We start from the raw sequence: 22,718 nt of genomic DNA, 5'->3' as shown, positions 1-22,718 counted from the left end.
TTCGCCTAAGCAAATAGACAATCCCTCTTTTTGCCAAATATTAAATTACTCTGGTGTGATGCTTTTTAAAGAGTATTGATTTTGAGCTGTGTTCCGACGGTAAGAGAGGGAGCTTCCAGTGAATTTGCACCCTTACTGCTCACGGTAAATGCTGTTGCTTCAATGTATCATAATCTCGGTCGATTCGCAAATTTCTGTGTTACCGACTCCCGCGAATGATGCGTTCGTGGTCGAAGAGATGTCGTCTGTTTGATCGTTCATCGTCTTAGAAATTTCAATTCTCAAAAACAATCCCTAAAAGAATTTAAAATTTGTATAATTTCCATCTCTGTAGTATCCAATAATCAACATTCATTTACAAGATTTGGTAACAAACATACAGTATGTTTGATAAATTTGTAGTAGATAAATACTTTCTAGAGTAGTTTCTGTGTTTTAATTTCAGAAGCTTCGGTTTAGTAATAGGTACACTATCATTTTGTAGAGCTTGGCACGTTAATTTATTAACTATCCAAATTTAGATCGCGAATGAAGGACGCACGAAAGTAATTAATTTACGCACCCTCGTCGTAAACACGCCATTGAGGAATGGCCTAGTAAAAGACTCTGTACGAGCGGACTATAAAGTATCGCAACGACTTTGATAAGCACCAGACAATAAAAGGAAGCACTGCCTATGAATTTGCAATAAGCTTTGTATCGCACGTAAACAAATTTCATATCGACTCCCGTTCTTTTCTTATAATAGCGAAAAAAATTACTCAAGTCGATCGAAGAGGTGTATATTAATGTATAGACACGATTTGCGAAGGATTTTCCTCACTCCTCTATTGCTAGTTTAGATAATGGTGTAAAGAACGTGTCACGAACAGTCGGTGAATGAGTGGTGAATAGACTGACATAAAGCGAAACGTGTGAAGGGTGAAAAGTAAAAGAAGATCGTGGAATAATCGTGAAATCAAAATATTGAACATTCGTCGAATATGCCCCCGACGACACCGCCAGCCATGTGCTCGCTCTGTCCGCGCTCAAAGAAGGCTCAACACCCGAAGAAGCTCGTTCGATTTGACTCCATCGTCGACACGTTCTCCATCTCCGATTCGAATGCGATCACCAACCAGAGGGTAAGAGGATTAATTTGTAGTACATTCCATGGAAAATAATACTCTGCGATTACTTTATGACCAAATTTTCTCTTTTCATTTTTGGCTACTTATTTATTTATTTGTTTTAATTTGTTCCATGATCGGTATTTATAGAAACTCCTTGTGTTAAATATTATATAGTTATTCAGTTAACGAGTAGAAATGAGATTTGACTAATTTATAATCATTTAGACGCGAGATCAAAGAATCGGTAAAACGTGTGCTTGAACAAACACGTGTACACGAATTTAGCGAATCCGGGTCACGATAAGCGTAGTTAATGTAGCGTCGATTTGCAGTCGCGAAGTCCTTTAACATTTACACGCCATTACGTGATCAGCTTTTGAACATTAACGTATCTCTCTTCATGTACATTATTTATTTTATCCCCTTCAAGCAAAAACCATTAGACAATAATTACCGATTCTCATTCTATTATAGAAATATTATATTATTCATACACAAATATCATACCTTCCGGAAATTATCTTTCAAATTTTATAAATATATCGATTTATCCATTCTCCATTGCTAATACATATAAGATACCCTATTGCATGATTGTAATACGATAACACAATCTAATGAAAAATTGTAACTAAAGCTTCGAAAAAATGTCTAAGGCTAAGAACGAATATATAACTGATACAAACAAAAGCTTCCAATCTTCAGCTTCAAATGCACTCTTCAAAGATTCAAGACTTCGGTCCAATTTTCTTTGTGTAAATTTAAAGAAAGCGAGCCATCCTGTCCCGTTCGACGAGTTCTAAGGTCTCTCTTTTGGCCCGATTGAAACTCGTGTTTTACCGGGCGTTGGTAAATCATTTGGCTGCATGAAAAATTTAGCGTGTGCCGCGGGGGACGTTCGCCATGCACAAAGTGCCGTGAAACGTAGCTCCGAGTCTTATCGCAATGCCTTCGAGGCCAGTGGCGCGCGGTGAAAAAAGAGTTCGCTGCCATAGCTGCTATCTTTACGACTTTTCGATCGACGACGGTGACGCGAATGCGGGACACGTTATAAAAGCTTCCAGAATAAATGGCGTCTTGCGGACTCGGGCGTTCGCTTGGCGGCTGCGGACATCTTTTTCTGCTAAAACGATTGACGAGGAAAAAAAAAATATTGTTTCGAATATTGGAAATGTCTATTGAAAAGTGTTCGATTCGATAATTATCCTCATTCATTATGTTAATAATTGTAAGAAAAAGGGAATTCTCTGCTGTTTATTGAATTTTGTACTACAGAATCGAAGTAGATTTTTATTTCTATTTTTTTAAAACAATATGTTAGATAAGTAATGACGCAGAAAAATATAGAAGCTCGTGTTCTATTTATTGATTTCGAATTTGATAGTACAGAGGAAAGAACGCATATATTATATGAACCACAGTTGCGCCACTTTCATTAAAATGTCAGCGTGCAGAAGAGCCTGCTGAGATCGTGGATATTTCAGTTTATAATCAAGCCCACGTACACATAAATATTTACACGACGATGAAAAAATATTGGTACGATGTCAACTAGCAAAATTCCGTTTCTGAATTATTACGAACTATTATACAGGAAACTAGAAGGTCGTTCAACAATCATCTATCGATATGAAGTCTTAAATTGCTCAATAACTTATGCATTCATTGAAAATCACTTATAAAAATCACTAGCGATGTAACATGGATCCTGCGAATTTTTCTCTTATTCGAACATATCCGCACGAGATAAAAACTTCGGATATGTTCGACAATCCTTTCCGAGTCGCCCTACTGAAACCGTCGAAATCATCGAAATCGTCGAAATGGATAGAAGGTAGGCGTGGTTCCGGAACTGGTCGTCGTCAGAGAAACAGCAGGTGGCCGATAATGTCCTCCGGGAAAGCTAAACCACCGCCATTCTCTTATGATAATACGAGTCCGTGCCTGGACCGATATTCCCTAAATGTAAATCAGTCGACTTTCCCGATTCCGTACTGCCGATATCCGACCGCCTATATTTTCTCCATCTGCCTACGCTCTCTCTTCTCTTTGCGTTTATTAAAACACTCCGCCTGATCCGTACGTTTTGTCCCAGGGGTAACTTCGAATAGGCAAGCGACATCAACGATGGTCGTTCCATTTGACTATAAGAGGGAACTTGTGGATTTGTACTGTGGATTTTTTCGGAAACTTCTTGGAGTATTGGTTTAACGGTAGAACTACAAGAACGATTGAAATGACCAATGTGTAAATTCTCATAGAAATTTTGTAGATTTATTACTAAACCGTAAATGTGCATGTAAATTCATAGTATTATGCACATAAGTGAAGAAATGCATTTAATGCTAAGCAGGAATTTATTTTATCTATTAAATTTTATAACGAGTGTTATTCCTTGAATATTTTATATATCTTTACATACTATGTGCATTTTGTTTATTTTCACACTTTTAGGTTTCCAATAAATGCATAGACATTCGCTGTGTATTTATTATATTTTTTGTGCACTTTTGTGGATTTACTCTTACATTAAGTATAATATAACAAGTTCGTATAACATTCACTTTCATCACTATAATATAAATTTTCTATTTTAATCCTCTGTGGTTTTAATGTTAAATAATTCGAAAGACCCGTAAACTCGGCACTTCTCGTTCCTACTTTCGTCATGATCTGAACTGCTTACATCGGCGCCTGTAATCTAAGCGACACGGACACGACAGCAAAGCAGAATATTTTGTGGAGGATAAAACCGAAAATGGAACGTAGTTGCGTCTCTGTTTGGGCGATAAGGGTATTTCGAAGAGAAGATAAAAGTCGTCGATATTGAAGTTTCTAATTTGATTAAAGTCATTCTTTCTTAAAATTGTAATTGCATTGTATTAAGTTGCTTTCGTGCACTTGGAACAGTAAATCTCAAATGGTAAATGTTGCTGCAAGCGGAAAGACAAGATTAATCGATCTACTCCGTTATTATTGGATTATCTATTCTACTGCTTGCTATTAAAGACTGATAAATAGCCGACAGTGTTAACGACAATATTACAATCGATCGTTCTCAAGCATCCCTCTTACGATTGATGCTTACCCCATGTCACTTCCAGCTGACTGATGACGATTCACCCGATAGGCTTCTGCTTTTCTGAATAACAGGCTTCTTAGGAAGTAGCTTAAGTACCCACTATGCGATAGATGAGATACTTGTAAAAATTCGCGTAAAACCACTTACAAAACCTGAGCTTACAATTTATCTTGTAAATTTTTCGTTACTGTACGACGGTCGATATATAGAAGTGAAAAGTATAAACTAAAATTATTTATTATTTTTTTACTATTATGAAATTAAAGATTCTAGCGTGCAATACGTATATACTCTATACGTATTTCATACTTACATACGCATACGTTTTATCTCGTAGGCGTTCATCACCGGTGACGACCGTATAGAGAAATTCTACGTTTTCTACATTATTGTACATTGAAATATTTATAATCAGCAGATCCTCTGATGTTCGCAATTCATTTCGAAATTCGAAATCGAAATTTAATGGTTTTATACGATACTACTAAACGTTTTCGCTTTTTGAGTCTATAAAAGAAATAAAATCAAAGAACGTCGACTTGACTTCTCCAATAAGTTGTACGTCTCTCTTCTCTCGTGGCACTTAGGGATGAAAAAGATCGCGACACAAAAATCGAGCGAATCGCATCCTCCAAGAAAGGGATCAGGTGTAATCCTCTTGACACGGGATCGGCTAACACTTCGAGTAGTTGGAGGAACTCTCGAATAACAAAGAGTCTGCCAACTGACACGGATGGAGGGGTCCTTCCCTGTTCGATCTCGAAACTCCTCGATTATTCCTACCATCCTTTCGAACCTTGATAATTTACTCGTACATACGCCATCATTTTCGATCATCTGATCGATTCCACGATTTACTTTATGTTGAACGTTTAGTTAATTTAATGGCGTTACACATTTACAAATAGCTTGTACAGACAATAACTTTACAATAGCAATCAGATATATAATGAACCTAAAATTTATGTCCCAGACGATTAGATTCTCTGACAGTTGAGTCACAATTAGTTTCATCGTCAATTATGGAATTGTCACCATTAAAGTCTTGGGGGAAAGATAGTACATTTCTTTCTCTTCCACCGAACTACCAATATAGAATATACTGTTACAAAACATATCAACGACAGATGGGTTATCGCAACCTCCACAAAGATACAGATCAATTATAGCAATATATGAACATTCATAAGACACAGTACACTAAGAAATAAATAGAAGTCATACCAATGTCACTCAAAACTTCTAAGCTACTCCTATCTATTTGTATACAGTTTTATAAATATATATATTTTACACAAAATATTTATTTCTTTACAATCAATATATTTACAACCATTTTCAAAATTAATTTATTCGAAGGCTCACGAGGTGTCTGTAATTCTTTTATCTCATCTGTCGCCGCTTTGCTTCGCGAAAATCGATCTGGCAGACGTGTCTCTTTGCCAGTGTAACAATCGAAAGGAGGCTTTCACCTAACTGGCTCTAATTAACAAACGTCCCGAATAATCAGACGGCGTTGTTAGAGGTTAAATTATTTCTAGGTCTACGAGTCTCTAGCGTGCAATTGCCGATAGCCCTCTCGAAATTCCAGTTTGGTCCGACATAATAATGAGAGACGATGAAAATGACGCGACACGAAATAAATTCAAATTTCAGCTGAATTTATCGCCCAGTCGTTCTCGCATCTAGGTTAATGTAACAGCTTGTGTAACATACAGCCGATTAATTTTGATAAAACGATATCGCGACGTTGGCGTTATTGTCCGCGATATATAGTAGTAGGATAGTAATTTGTCAAAAAATGACAAGAAGAAAGGAGTGATACAAATTAATGAGACTTCTCTGGTCACCCTCGGACACAGTCGTATATTTCAACGCGGCGATTCCAAAATGAAGAATCGTGTTTTCGATATATTCGCGTTTTGAATAACCGTCGTTCACGGCCTCGGTGATTAAGAGGAAAGTTGGAAATTGCGAAATGCTTCCTATCCACTTGGTTTTTAGGTTTTAACCACTAAAACTGGCTAGAGGGACAAACGTTTCTCGTACGTCTTGACCTACTTTTTCCTTTAATTTCTTCTAGCAAACGGAACCTTTTATGCCCGCCGTAATATCTTCGCGGTAAAGTGGGCGACTCGTGAAAATTTGCTTAGACTTTAGAAAAGTATTTCCTTGAATTCGCTGTAAAACGTACTATCGTATATACGAATTATTTACTAATTATCCAATACTCTTGTTTGTTACAGGTGAGTTTATAAACATTTCCAGTTTTGGCCGCATTCGTGTAAGTAGCACTTTGTTCATGGAATTACTCGCTTACGTAGAATGTGTTTTGTCCTGCACGTTTCGAATCTTCATTTAAAACTTTCCTAAGGGTCTCCTCAGTACTACGAAAGTCCCTTTGTCGTAATCGCTTGATCTTTGAGAGGAAAAAATCATAACCACGGATCAAAGGGACAACAAACAAAGGACAAAGCGCTTATTAGAATTATGTAGTTGAAAAATGCGCTTACCACGTTTCTACGAAGGCGAAATTAATTTCCTGTACTACAAAGAAGGATATGAGGAGAGTGGCGTGCAGGTCCACTTCAAAGGTGGTCTAATGCTGTCTTGTATAAAACAAGAGAAAAATTTTAATACCAAGGCATGCAGTTGCCCATTCATTCTAAAATGGCTTGCCCCTCTGTAAAGACTAAGCGCGGTTCTTGTTCGAAAAGAAATTAATTGGATTACCATACGAAGTTAGGTAATTTAAACCCAATAAAGACTTCTTTTCTTATGAATACTTTATTTATTTCATTTAATATTCATTTATATTATGTAGTAAGGATTGTGTCTCTGTTACATTGAAAAATAAGGACACTATACATTCAAAAGTTAAAATATCTTTAAAAAAGCTTGTTTCCGTTTCCAATAACAAGATCTCAAGGACTCAACATTTACGAAATTCACCATATAGAAAACAATACATACCGACACATAGTAAGCGACACAATATCATTCCAAGTTTAAACTTAGGCAGACCGAAAAAGAAAGCACACGTCTACGCGAAAGAAACCTACGAAAGTTCTGAGAACGTTAGCTGCTATCACCAGCAGCCGCTTTATCGACGACGGACTCCCGTATTGTTCTCGGTTCTGTCCGAGGTCATTCTTTTCTGAACGATATTTAATCTGTCCAGTTCGTTTCATGGTATAAATGAAAACTCCGGATAACCGAAAACACCCGACACGTTTCTTATCCCGACCTAAATTACGACATCTGTTTCTTTGCCCCTTGTCCTCCTCTTTACCGGCGTCTTTCGACCTCTACCATTCCTTTACAATCGATCGAACGCATAGAGAATTTTAAGTCGAAACGTGCCCACAACGAACCGTGTCGGCTTATCTCGGTATGAAACATGCGTCTATGTTACCTGTAAATGTCGTTAACGAGCTATATTTCTCCTAGTTTTGACTTTGATCCCAGTTTTACTGAATTACGTTTTGTTTATTCTCTCTTTTTGTTTATTTTTTGTATTTTCGATGTTTATAATAATAGTATTTGTAATCTTTTCTGTTTGATAATAATAATATTAATGATTTATTTCCCCATTGGGATTATAAAGCTCCGTTACTTATACAATAGTGCTGATTCTGTATCTCCTTATACTTAAACTACTTCATCCTGTCTCATCCTATTTATACCTAGATTTAATCGTTTTATTGCTATCTTAGTTCTTATCTTGCTCTATCAGTACACGATAATTGTAATATTTAAGTCGTCATATTTTATAATCATTAACTCACGCAGATATTTTACATTTATTATTGAAGTTTCATTTGAATATTATTTTATCAGACCATTCGAATTGAATCAGATAAGAATAAAAGACCTTGGGACTTCGCTTTATCGTTATAAAATAAAATATTGAACGCTCGTGGCAACAATGACCCAGCCTTTGCTACGCGAACATTGACTTTCATTTTCTCTTCCCTTTAATTTCCCTTATATAATTTCTATTTTTTTTTTTTTTTAACAAATAATATTCCTTAATAAAAAGATGAAAATGTAAGTCTTATCTGTCTTCCATCGAACTATATATCTTATTTTATATATTTCTTAAATGATAATATATTTTATTTTATACATTTTATAAAATGAAATATTCAACACTTATGACTATAATGATCCAGCATTTACTGGACGAAAATTAATTTTCATTTTAGCTACCTTTTAACTTTTCTTACTTACATAATATTCTGTAAATAGTATTGCCTAATAAAGGGGAAAATGTATGTCGATTAGAAGGAGATTTCAGAAATTTCCTGTTAATCATACACGGTACGCTGTACCCTTTGTTATCTATCTTCCATTGCGCAAAGCGTTCGGGATAATTTCACGTAGATCCTGGAGGACGATGTTTTTCATGCTAGTATTCGAGGTTCATGGTTGGCCAAAGCGCATGTTCCACATACCCAGTCGTCGTAGCCGTTTCCACGGACTAATGAACGTGAAACGTAATTGGCAGTTGCGTGCAGCTTCAATTAACGTATTACAAGCGGCGCTCTGTCAGATAGTTTGTGAATTTCGTACCAAATTCTTGCTCTGTGACGACACGCTTTAACGGTCCTCTGTCGCGCACCCCCTTTGCTTCCGTTCGTTTTGTATTAGCTTGCACAGGGCGGAATTATTGACACGCTTGCTCGTATATGTGTCACAAATATTTTCCGGTATATGTGCGCATGAAAGTTTCGCCGGAGCTGGAGAATCGCTTCCAAAACCTTGATCTAAATTAGTTGATCGGCTGGCAAATGTCCATTTCCTCGGCAAAAATACCTATAAATCTTAGCCCGCACCCCCGTCTCTCCATTAAATCTTGCAGTCAATCTGGTAACCGGTTATCGCGATTCTAGTGTTCTACGGTCTTCCTTGAAATTTCGGAAAATTTCTGAAGGTTGCTTTAACGTGATGGAAAATAAAAGATGAAAATAGCGAGGATTTAGAAATATAGAAGGACATTATAAGCACATTAACCGCTGCAATTTTCAAATTATTTTGTATAAACCGTCGCTTGTTCCAACATAATGCGTTGTTATATGATATGTATCTTATTAATGGAATTAAATTATCAGCGCTTTGTGGTGCATTCCCACTGCTTTACGTTGTTACTATGATATTAAAAGTACATAGATATTATAAACTTTATTGTCTCTTACCGAGATATCTTAATTAATTCCGACATTATTAGTCACTGGAGATCCCTATGCTGTCACTGTCAAGTCGATTGTCAGTCACCGGTGACCCCTATGACAGTTAATGTTGATAAAGTGCATGCGCCAGCAAGTAGCCTCTGAAGCAGCAAAGCGTACCGAGTAGATATCACTAACAATGAGCTCGTAATGTGCTAAATTAAACTTCTAAGTTATTAGTCATCGGACATTCCATTGAAATTAGATAAACCGTCGTAAACTAATACAGAAAGCGAGCAAATACGATGAATCAACTCGTGTATTAGTCATACTTCAATCGTCGCTAGGATCGAATCTCTTTATTATTAATGCCCGCTTAATCTGCGAAAAGAACGACTTAAAATAACAGAAGATACGTTAATATATTTGAACAAATTTGTCGAATATTGCGAATTTATTCAACGAGTGGAGATTTCATTTGCAAAGGGAGCTAGTTTGATTCAATGGTAAAATGAATTGATAACCGATTATTAGGTATACGATCGTATTAGTTATGCCAGGTCGATCGCGTAACTACACTCGATGTTTTGGCTGATTTTTACTCATTAATCAGATTCACGGGATTAAGTAAATTCGGGATATCGCACGGCATTATAATCCCAAAGCGATGTTACGTACAGAGAATTCCGTGTTTTATTAGAGCGCGTAGTATATGCTAATCGATTTCGGGCAGATAAATCCATTACGTGTTGGTGGCGGCGCATTTGGAAATATTGATTTATCTGTGTACGCGTACTTAATGAATACTAATCAATTTAATGCGACCGATTTTGTACTTGACGTCGCTTTGTAGAAATTCCACTCCGCAAGTGCTTGCAAGGAGAAATTAATATTCCGTAGTTTCTTAACCAGCGGTACAAAAATTGCTGTAAAAAGAAAAGAGCACGCAATTTAAAATTTTTACACTTCGCACTTACGATCAAACTTTCAAATTTTCAAATTTAGATTCAGATTAAATTCATCATAGATAAGGAGCAACTTATCAAGGATAACTTAGCAAGGATAACGGCGAAGAATCCAAATTCAATAAATCTCGAATCTTCCAAATATGTATCAATAATTGAAATACAATATGTAACCGATTTTCTTTGGAACGGATTTCAACGAGATCAGTTTTACGCTGCGAACGGCGGCCCCCTTTTCGTGCTAAGTCTTTGTACTCGAATCTCGTATCGAGCCTTTTATTTCCGCAAGCGAAAACGTCACGGCAATAGCTTTGATCTCTTTGGAGTGCACTCGAATCGTTCGCCAAGGCCATAGGAATTTTTCGCTTCCCCACAGTCGATCCCCATTGACATCACGTTTCGTGCAAGGACGAGCCAGGTCGTTGGGTAATGTACAATGCATTTTCCAGATGGCAGAGAGACGCATTTTCTTCGTGCAGTCATCAAGGCAGACCAGAGGTTCTCGAAACGCGCGGAGTTAAAGGGCTCCATCTCGAAAGAAACGTCAGTCGACGAAAGGGTTTCGATGTTAACAGCTTCGTGGATACAAAAAGCAAGAAATAAAGAGCAACGAAACGAAAAGGGGTAGAATTTTGGGTTGTTTGCACGATGGTAATCTATGGGTACCTAGCTTGATGCTGAGAGATCTCCAAAAAAATAGAAACGTTGCGCAAATTGAATTTTCCAGTGTAAAATTCGTATTTTCTCCAACCGTATGGTAATTCGCTTTGAAATTTTAAGCAGCGTGTTCTCTAACCTTTGTGTCGTGTTCCCTGACCTTTCAAATATATCGAGATCGATTAGAGATAAACGTTCTCCTCGAGGCTTTCCCATTTGGTCGAGCAGATCGCACGGAGATAGTGGACGGACGCTCGTGTAATAGTTGGATGAAGCGTTTCACGCACTACATCACCGCACACATCAAGGAAAAGAAGGTTGGAAAATAGAGGGGAAGTAAACTCACAGCGTTTGATGGAGGACAATCTGAGTTACCTCGTGCTGGGCTATTTCTTTAACTATCATCCATCTTCTTCGAATGAACATCATCTTAATTTTACCGAAATTACAAGTTTCTCTCATCGAATTAGCTATCTTTTATCATTTTAATTCGTAAGTGGTGCTCCTAATTGATATACTTTGTAGATATTGTTTCTTCGAAGGGAAAGTACCGAGATTCGTCTTTTTCTACTGTTTTTACGAATAATCCTCCCACGCTAGTTTTCCGTGTCAAAGAGATGCTCATAGCAGGACGGGCAAAAGCGAGATTCTAACCTGCTAATTTCTCCCCGACTACGATAAATCAGTATACAAAAGAGCAATAACAGAGATTAAAAGTATATACGAACTCAACATGTGTTTTATGAACGCCACTTTTATCTCTGAATTCGTTTTTTCAAGTAATTATTTTTTATACCGTTCTCTTCTTAGATTAATACTTTAATTTTAGTATACTGCCCGACTTCGTTTCCATTGATGTAAAGCAAGCAAAACGTTGCGCTCGAATTCAACGCACGTTTTTACAAATAGATATAAAATATCTAATAAGTTACATGTAACAAACAGTAAATAAGTTATTGAATATAACTTTCGTAATCCATCCGTTCAATGACGTTTAACATCATGTCGAGGCAAAAATTCTGGGAAGATCGAGTGGCAAGAGCGAAAGGGGAAGACAAGGCCTGGATGTTATCGAGGATATCATCCCCGTAATATACCGAAGCGTCTTGTACTTTGACGTCTTCAGAAGCACATTTTTTACGCTCTGTCAGGCAAAGCCAGCGGATTATTTTTCCGTTTTCCTCGACAGCGCACTACCTAGGAATAGGAAGATGAGCTGAGAAGTTGTTTGGACACGAGATCTCCGTATTTTTCCCATCTCCGCCACGCCATTTCCCTTCCTTTCCTCATTTTTTTTTCAAAGGGATTACTTCGGCTAGACTAAATGACGGTAAGAGCTACGTGAACGTACCTTCCAGGATGAACATATAACAGAGAATTAGATATCAGTCCGCCTGTGCTCGATGTTAAGAGTACCTTTCTAGGAATACCGTTCTAGAAATTCGTAACTGGAATTTTTGATCTTTCGAGATGGACAATACCGATGCTTGTTATTTATTTATTTATTTATCTCGCGTAGAACAAACGGATAGACCGATCTCCCATCTTTAATTCACGATGAAAGAATAACACGCGTTTGATTGAAATAGAACGAAGAGTTTGATATAGCGTTTATTGCGCCAATATGAAAAACACTTGACAAGGAGGCTCTTGTTTCCACGGTTTCATTAGCGAACGGTAACAATTATTCGGTAAAAGGATACAATTATGTTACAATTATCGAAGTCGTTATTTCAATTTGGTTAGATCGTTACTCACAACCATAGACATATATGGTCATAACGCACTCGATATCGGAAAACAAGAAACGTTTTTGTTCCTAATTCATACGGTGCCCGTGTAATTAAAGAACTACAAACGTATCGAGTCGAATCGATCCTGTCTAATCTACATCAGTTGTTATTTTGTAGAAAACAAGAGTTCTTATTACACTTTATTGTATGTGTTCTTATTTGCTTTTTAAATCTTTACGTACAGAGAAACATACTAAGTAACCGTAGTCTATTATCGAATAGATAAAAAATATGCAGCAAAATTAATAAAATACTTACGAGTACATTTGCAAATCAAGAAAATTCAATAATACTATTGGTATATGTTTTGCAATATTCATCTGAGGAATAAAAGCTTATTTGTGCCTAATCGATCATTATATATAAAACCTGGGTGACTTCACTAAATTCGACAACGCAATTCTCGACTTTGATTTCTATCGCACAATCAATACTCGAAAGTACATTGCAAGCCATAAATATTAGGACCCCTGTCATTTTACCTGCCTATTTAACGTTAAGACTACGAAATATTAGGACTCATTATATTTACTTGTTGGAAATCTCTAACAAATTTCACCGTATCTTGTATTTTATTATGAGATGCGTATGATACAAATGAAATACCAGATTTATAATAAAATAATTCGAAACTGAAAGCAGTGAAAAACATTCAATTTATACTGGATACCAATAAATATCCTAATACCTATGGTTAGCAGTGTAATTTTCAAAACCAAATTGCAATTAAATATTACTTCAAATATCCTACTCTATGTCTTACGATCGGGGTCTAAAAGCAACGAGGATACATTTAAACGTTAATCTCGGTATATTCGAGCAAAGAACACCTTGGAAGCGAAGCCTACTCAAATATTCATTGACGTGGTAATATCCGGCTCTGGCAGGGCCTTGGCACCTTGTCGTCTTCCTCGTCGTCATTGTCACTGTCAGGGAAATTCGGAAAGGGAGAGGGGGATGATTTTTCCTATAGTGGGCATCAAGTTGTTTTGAAGCGAAAAGAGAGGTCGAAGGCGAGGGCTGAATTGCGCCGGAGATACGTCTGGCTAGCGGCGGTGAACGTGGCTGGGGGTGTAGGTGGTTGTGGATCGCGTGTGGGGGTAGATCTTGCGCCGTCCAACCCAGCTGGCAGCATCCCTCGGCACCCCATGGCCCGCCGAGCGAAAGCACTGGCAGTCATTCGCGCGGATCCAAACACGCGGGATCTGTTCCTGTCTTCCGGGAACGTTCGTCCGCAACTTCGTAGTCCCGCGAACGTCACAGCCTCTTGTTTTGCCTTGTCTTGTTGAGACAACGTCTCTCGCGAGGCCAGTGTACCCTTTTACGTTTGCATAATCGTACAAATCCCAATTTCTTCTTTTTTTTAATTTTATTTTGCCTTGTATCGAGAGATCCTTTCAGGAACAATTTTCCCAGACGTTTCGTTGTTGCCACCATAGCTTGAAGACAGAGATCGAAGGTTATTACATAATTAATCGAAGTAGATCCTCTTTTGATAGATGAATAAGCATTAACGCTGAAAATCCAGAAGCTTCGTGAATAATATACGTCACTATCGAGCTTCCGCTGTCCGGGATTTTGGTTCTCATATTTACCGCGGGAAAATGTGATTTTTTAAGTATACGAGTACTTTGTGCTATTGTATGTTGAACATTCTCGAACAGTGTGAATACTGTGAATAGGTAAACATTAATGGGTATAGTTTCGTTTTCGAAGTCCGCGCAACGGTGTAGGGAAAAGAGAGTATTCGACGGACAACGTCACACGGATATGCGTCACGATTATGCAGGGAACGCGCGCGGTCGGATTGCGCTGCACAATAGTCGCTGCACATTGAATCGCGATTCCAAGGTCACAAATCTAACGATTCCTTCGCGGAACTCACGTGGTACGGTCGCCACCTGCGCGTTTTCCCTTGAAAATTCAACTTTACAGTTGGCTGAACCTTTTCCGAATCGGCTGAACGGGGAATCGAGAAATCCTCTGTGAAAGTTTGACGTTAATCCAGGAATGAAAATAGTATATTGCTAGAAAACTATTTAGACGTTACCAACGTTTATTTTAAAAATATAGAAAATACAGATATTTAATGTAACGATACGTGAAATATAATTATTCACGATGACATTGTAAATTTAGAGTATTATTATTTTATTTGTCTATTACGTGTATTATTATAGTATATGGTGATAAGAAGCTCAACGAAACGTTTTTAATCGAAAGAGTAACTTCAAAAAGTGAAAAGCGACGTCGAAGATCGAAAGGGGTTGTGCAGTCTAGACGTGATCTGTACTCTGTTGTATGAGCTGCTGTGTTGTCGTAGTGAAAAATAATCGGTTAGCAACCTGGAGTGCCAATGCGGATCACGTGTGCCGCCCGTCTTCATGGGGATGGGCTTTAACGATAAGAAGCTGAGGAGATTACGAAGATTGCGGCTCTTTGGCCGCGCCAAAGTCTACCTCACGGTCCGCTGGCCACAGCTGGTGGGTGCTTAGAGCAATCGCATGTACATTTTCCCTGCTGTCTCGTTTTCCAATAATTGACATGCGCGAGAAAAGAGCTAAATCTCTTTCCTTGCAAGTTAGATCGGTCTTAGACTTCTAATCTAATTTGATATTATTGGCGTAGACATAGTTTAAATGTGAATAAATAGAACTAGTACCTTTTTTTGTTAGTATTATTATTATTATTTATAGAAATTAGAACTTTCTCTTTTTTTATTTAGTATTGTAATTTACTGACACCATGAATATTGGAAATGTTCGTGTGAATATTATCTTTATGACTGCAATTTCGAGAGGGGTTATGGAGAGAAAAAGATAAGACATTCTATTTGCGTGGTTGTGAGCTGCATTAGGAAACGAGTTCCAGAAAACGTTAATTGTACGTGATGATTATTAGGGGATGAAAGTTCACGTTTGGATACACAACTGTGGCATTCAAAACGCACATCACGTAGAATACGTTGATTTCCAGCTGGAATTAACATCGAGAATAACAGCCTGCGAAAATCGAGATAATACTATCGTTTCGACATTGGGACATCTTATTTCGCCCTTACGTTCTTTGTTAATAATAATTTTCAACCTGGTGAGAACGATCAACCACTGAAATTCCGCAATATCGATATTTCTAATTGAACGAAATTTTAATTTTAGTATGATTATTTTTTCATATCAGAGATATTCTTGCCTATCTTTTACAATTCTCAAACGACTTTGAGTCGTAAAATCCATAAATTATAATTATATTATGCTATCAAACGAAGGTTACGCGATTTTTCAGTTCACTGTCCGCTACTTTGATAAAGAATCTCGCTTTACACAGCTTACATTGGCGCTATTTTTGTTCGGCATTTTCTCAGTGTCGTCGATGTCCCTTGTAATAATGTTTGATATCGTGTGGCTTATTTTTGCTCCGGCAGTTCCATTAATAGGCGCAATTAAAATTCCCTTCGCGCTCAGGCAATTTCACAGCCAAGGAAATCTCGGACCCTCGTTTCTGTTTATTTTTATCATGCCAGACTGCTCGGTAAATATTCTCAGAATTCTCCATGATTATTAGAGATTTTCCACCTTGGATATGCATATATAGATCATAACGAAAACTCTTTTTTACGGAACGCTATCTGAAATGAAGTACAAGCAGCTATAATATTCTACGAATTCATACATTGCGGAATAATTAAATTAAATATTAATTGGAATTCGAAATTAATGTAATAATCTGATGGTAATAATATGTGAGTGTCTTCAATCATATTTTACACTTCGAATTAAGAGCGAAATTTTGATCGTAATTTAAAGTAATAGTCTTTCACGTAAGTAAGATGTTTTAATTACGTTTGAAGTAGTATCGTATGAAACGCTTTAAGTTTTACAATTTCATATAAATCCTGGACAAAGTAACTAACAGCTTGTACAGTATTTCGAATTTATTTTCCTCTCTGAAGGTCGCGTATAATGTATGATGTAAGTGACAGCAATTTTGGTGCCCTACTGTTCCTTAATCCGATTTAAGCAACGTCAGGATCGAATGTAGACACGACTTCTCGCGTTTGTAATTTTTGCTCCCTGCCGTAGCACACAGCTTACCCGTGGAAGATCTGCCCACCCGACGTCCACAGAAAGTCAACGTTGAGAATGCAGGGTATTTCCGTCACGTGCATCTCTAAACACGACTCGCCGACTATGCGGCTATTCCATTCGAACCGAATGTCCGAGATGTGCGGAGTTCTTGCGCGACGTTATACCACCTACGAATATCTTTAAAATGATCTTGAAATTGTTTAACCTTGAAACAGTCATGCCGATATTTTTTTCATTGATGAAGCAAGTGTTAAGAAACATTTGGAAGATTCTCTTATATTATTATTATTTATGAAACAAATTGATCGACTTCATGTTTTGTGAATTTCGTGTTTGTAAATTTCCGAATTTTATTATATGAGTATACCTATTCATTGGTGCTCAATTAAAAAAAATATAACTTACCTTCATGACGATAATTACGTAGTAAATTCTAACATAAATTTGAAAGAATAATGCTTATAATTCTCTCTACTTCCCAGTTTGTGAAATTAATCAGCGTGGCTTCTAAACAATTCATATATCATTGATGGAAGATTGATTATGTTTGCGCTTGTTCAAAAAGTTCATAGTAATAGCTGTAGTGTTTTATTAGCTAATTAAAAATTAGTAACGTTATGAATGAAGTATCGCGCGTGTTTCGTGCGGAACGGGAACCTTGATTTACGAGCAATAACGTTTCAAGAATAGCCGAGGCAGCGTGGAAAAGTGGAAGTACCTAATCCAATATCACACGGGTTGTCTCAATCAATTTCTTAATGGAGGGCGGGATGAAAAATTCAGAATTTCATTTTATGAAACAAGACGGATCCGTCGTAACAAGCGTACCAGCCATCGATTCGATTTAGCTTGGAGATACGCAGAGGATCGCCGGCTGTTCTTCGAATTTATTCAACGCAACGATACCGTAACTACTGCACGTACATCCAACAAATTTCAACAGCGCGGGGCCTTTTTATTCTTTTACGCTTGTGGATCCTCGTAACGTGATGGGCCACCATTTTCTGACCTCTTCTCCTTTCGAAACTGAATTTTCCGTACGTGCATACGCTCCGTTAAAATATTTCTCCGCTCCAAAGAACTCGCCTCCTTTACTATATCATCGAAATTTCTTCGGCTAGCTGTGACGGTTGCCTCCTTGGAACGCTTCGAATATAACCAAGATCCACTTTTAATCTAATTAAGCTGCGTAATTTATGGCCAACCGTGGAACGTGGGGAATTTCATTAAGGCGATATCGGCAGTTCTTCCGGCGTGTGGCGAATGAAGTCGAGTCTTTTGTTAAAATTTGGTTTCAAAATTACGGTCGAAGGGAGGAAATGTTGACAGCGTGTTTCATAAAAAGGAGAAGAAGGAAGAGAACGAAAGGCAGGCTCGGTTCGACGTTGTCGAATAATTTCAAATGAAAATCCTGCCCGCGTTTCTATTTTTCGTCTCTTCAGGATTCAAATGGAAAACCGCCGCGTATCCCGTGAAGACGTTCAAATATTTCTTGATGTATTTCCGGCCCGATACACCACAATCAGGTAGCGATTCCTTTCCCTTCTTCGGGAGGGGAATATAAAATACCTTTCTCCGACTTGACGGATTGAGTCGTAAAAATTTCCGTGTGAAACTTACGTCTCTCTTTTTTTTACCCTTATTAAAAGAGGAGAAAAATATAGGAGAGAAAATGAAAGGACGAATACAAATTTCAAGTGGCAGGGAATGCGACGGAAAAATTTGAGTTTTATTACGCGACTTTTCGCGATCAACTTTCTCATATTCTACGGCTTAAGAATTCATTTGCATTCAAATTCAACCCATTCTACGTAATCTTTTAAATCTTCCCGCAGAATCGTTCGGGAATTCGCCAATTTCTATACCCCGTTCGCCTTCACACGCGCAATTTCTTTCGTTTGTTGGCCAATTTCTGCGTGTTTCCCCCGTATTCGATATTTCGTTTACATTTCCCTTTACGAAAACTCATCGATACGGAAGAAGACGCGACTCAAAGCGTTTCTACGAATTTCAATCCAGCATTAACGTTAAGCGGTGTCCGTAAAATTACAAAAAAGTAGATGGATCGGACGTTATCGTTTCTCGTCTATTGCGTTTCGTGCTCGGCTGCTTCCGAAAAGTATAAGAATGCGCAATAGCTGAAAAACCAAAGATTTCTTAGTGTTCGAGGAAAAATTACACGCCCCGTTAAACGTCCCCTACCTTGTTTCCTTATTCTATCGTTCCAGCAATTTTACGAACGCGTTTAAGACGTTCCTCAATGCTGTAAATAAATTCTCGCTTCAATGGAATTTACATAAAAGAAATTGAAAAGCTTGACTTTATATCGAGGCAAAGTTGCTAGTTTCAAATATTTGTATCGTTTTATTATAATCTCGAAATACCGCTATGTGTAGCACGCGTTGCAACTTATATTATAATATCTATGACGTAGAAGAGTAGTTAGAAAAGTCGTTTAGCATAACGTTATATCTTCGAGGTCGGTATTAACTTTCCACGATTAGTTAAAATTTATACCGTTAATCGTATAGGTTGTTTATAACGATGGAAGATTAAGACTCGACGAATGTCCACACGGAAACAGAATAGATTAGCAGTCGCGAAAAAAGATACTTCGCTTGCAAGCGACAGCTTACCTCATTATAATGGATCTCATTACTTTTATCGCCGAGACGTGTATCTGGTCAAAGTCGAAATTGCCTTCCGCTGCCTTTTTGCTGCTTTTTCTCCGGTGCTCTCGCGGGGCCGAATTCGTTAACAATCTACATGCAAAAATTTTGGCTGACTCGCGTCATTCTTCGTCCCCGGACGCCATCGAGGGTCTCCTTAATTTTTCTCGAAGATTCTGAACGAGATAGATATCGTGATTTTACTGCAACTGACGTACGTTCTCGCTGGCTCGTCAATTTCTTCTCATACTTTGATATATTATACCATTATACTATCTATACTTATATTTATCGTCTAATATGATTTTTTTTTGTAGAAATTTGTATTACTTTTGAATGAAGATAAAGCTACACGAGATATAATAACAGATAGTTGGAACTTTTTGATCATATCGAAACAAATATTGGAGACACTATTGAATTTGTTGCAAGCTTCGTGTAGCGTGGAACATGATATAATTCATTTATTCGAATTGAACCTCCTTTGTATTCGATAATATTCAAAGTAATGTACCTATGTATCTCGCATAATGTAGGTATTATGTGTATCCGTATGAATCTAAGCGTTCTACGATTGCAAACTGGCATGAAACGAACGATTATCGGTGAGCGTTAATGAAATGTTAAACTTTTTACGCGTCACCAAGTACGCGAGCCAGGAGAATGACAAATGCGGATACATCCGAAATATTCGGTGACCCGTATAATGATATGATTACGGAATTGTAAAATTATATTTGTACGGCTACGATATTTATTGCGAGGCTGTTCTGAAATTACATATTTGCGCACTATGCACTTGGAAAAGCGTGTGCACGTACACGCGCACATTTAGTCGCACATTTGTTTTCTTCTCGCACTGGAAAATTATGGTCTTCCCAAGCGCTCAAGAATTTTACAATTTTACAATTGCCTGCGATCAAAATCGCGCGTTTAGCAAAGGCAGTTAAATAACTTTATTGTTTCAGCACAAGAAAATTTTGGCGGTTTAACAGTGGAGCTATTGTTCCAAAAATATTTCAGACTTCCTTGCAGACTTAGAATGCACATTTATCGCTGTTGTCTCAATTTTGTTATATTTTGTATTCACGGTGCGATTCTTAAATCGTAAAGATGATGACGAAAGAACGTGTCACAAGAAAATATGCATTGATATTGCACGGAGAATCGGGCGGTTAGTTATGCGGTAATTGCAGTCGTGAGAACAACAGTGAACAACTACAAAAGATCTTGATTAAAACATTTAGCATAACAATGCTGGTGGTTTCAGCCTGCGAATTACGGGCATACACCGTAACTATAGACCTTTTTAATAAACGGGGCTAATTTATTGCACACGTGATTTCTGAAAAGAATCACTGCAATTATCGACGATGTGCTGACCTGTATTTCGTTATAAATTCCGCTCCATTTATGGGAGATTTATAATCCGAAATATCTCAGAAACGAGCAATTATAAATTTTTAATGGCATTTCGTTGACTTTGGACTGCATTTTATAACAGCTGTAGGTGATATAAAAATTCGGGGAAGAATATTTAATTCATTAAAATCCTGTGAATTTAATAACTCTCCACCGTAGATATTAAAAAATGCACGAAAAGGATTCTTCATTGTCGTATACATGTAAGAAAAATATAGATTTTTGGCTTTTTCAGCAGATCAAGTCGATGAAATTGAATTGCAGCCAACTCAGCTATAAAGCAAACCACAGATATCCGTGGCATTTTGAAAAGAATACGGGATCGAACACGATATCCATACCCAACTGCAGGTTGTATGGTTAACAAGCAAAGAAGACGTTCGGGGCCATTTCTGAGCCTCGTTATTGGTACTTTAAACCTACAGAAGCGCGCGCGATATACTATGCTTACGGATCCGCGCACGAAACGAGGAGGATCCTTGGGAACAACATTTAGCTCTGAGAGATACGATCGAAGATTAGCCAGCTGGTACCACACGGTTCGACGTAGTACCATGCAAGACCAAAGAAGTGGCCTTGTAGTCGTTTCGGTACCTGATATTACTATTTTCCGGTATACCGAAGCACTAATCTAGGATCCATTTAGTAAAGATAGGTTGTATAATCAATATAGCAATATACATAAAAGATGATTACAAGATAATATTGTATTATGATTTTTGGAACTGTTATACAAACTATCCAACATTTTTACTAATACAATGCTTAATTCAAATCCTAAATAAAGGAAAAATGGTATTACTTGGAAAATCATCATTACGAAAGATAGAATATATCCAAAATAAGGAAAAGATGTGTGTGGAACTATTTTGAAAATCATCACATTAACTATGCGTGTCAAAAAATAAGAAAGAAGAGGTGAAAGAGACAGAAGAGATAGATCGATTATGGTTGAACAATGACTTTTGATCGATTAAAATCGTTCGAAGGAATTAAATAAAACGTCGAACGATGGATAGTCGCGTTATTGGCCGCAAGTGTAACTAGACGTAACACGTTAATGCTCGAGTGTGCAACACACGTTGGTACAAGTCCATCTGCGAAACAACGGTGGAGATGTAACGCGCACGACAATCGATTTGGCAATGAGCCTTGTGATTCCATGTAGTTTCTCCCTTCCGTGAACGCGATACCGGCGAACTGCATTGTTTTGTCAATACGTCCAGATAACCCGCAGTCAAGGTAACACTGCTGATTCTTTCAAGAGATCGTCCATGATACCCGATTGAAATTTACGCACGCTGTGTATCGTTCATGGTCGCCAAATCTATTTTCTAAAGAAATCGTATTTTTGTATTTTGTTATATTACAAAAAATATTATGTAATATTGGTATATAATATTTCGCAAACTTTAGTAATGTGATTTGAAGTAAAATAGCAGTTCTAAATGCAGCTTTTATATTAACATGTCTGTAGAAGAGAAGAACTCCTTTTTTTAAATAAGAAAGTTGAATATGTGGACGAAATTAAATTTACGAATTGCTTCGTGTTCCTTTGTTTGTCTATTCGAATTTGAAAATTGTATTAAAACTAGAAACGAATAACGATATTTCTTTATTGACGACATAAATTGACGTTACGCTGAATCGGACACCTCGGCGATATTGATTAATCGCGAATCTATATTCCGCGAGGTGGATTATCGCACTTGTCCTCTGTTGACGGCAGTTTATCTTGGACGCTTTCGTCGGACCTGAA

At 37.5% G+C, this 22,718-nt stretch overlaps 1 protein-coding gene across 22 annotated transcripts in view; it reads left to right on the top strand.

Moving 5' to 3' along the window:
• dlg1 (MAGUK family member discs large 1) overlaps positions 1-22,718 on the top strand; it is a 539,916-nt gene that overhangs the window by 347,811 nt on the left and 169,387 nt on the right. For 2 of the 22 annotated variants that reach the window (XM_069122837.1, XM_069122835.1), the window contains exon 1: positions 544-1,124. The exons of 18 other annotated variants lie outside the window; for them this stretch is intronic. In XM_069122837.1, the coding sequence (XP_068978938.1) occupies positions 984-1,124 (141 nt within the window). In that variant the 5' untranslated portion in view covers positions 544-983. Of the gene's footprint in view, positions 1-543; positions 1,125-13,969; positions 14,240-14,960; positions 15,264-22,718 lie in introns of those variants that run through there. 2 more of the 22 variants (XM_069122839.1, XM_069122838.1) reach the window with 2 other exon arrangements.

The sequence above is a fragment of the Bombus flavifrons genome, chromosome 11, assembly GCF_040668555.2.
Source record: "Bombus flavifrons isolate JBK064 chromosome 11, iyBomFlav1_principal, whole genome shotgun sequence".
Taxonomy (NCBI): domain Eukaryota; kingdom Metazoa; phylum Arthropoda; class Insecta; order Hymenoptera; family Apidae; genus Bombus; species Bombus flavifrons.
The sequence above is the reverse complement of the archived record's forward strand: the minus strand, read 5'-3'. Positions and strand labels throughout refer to the sequence as shown.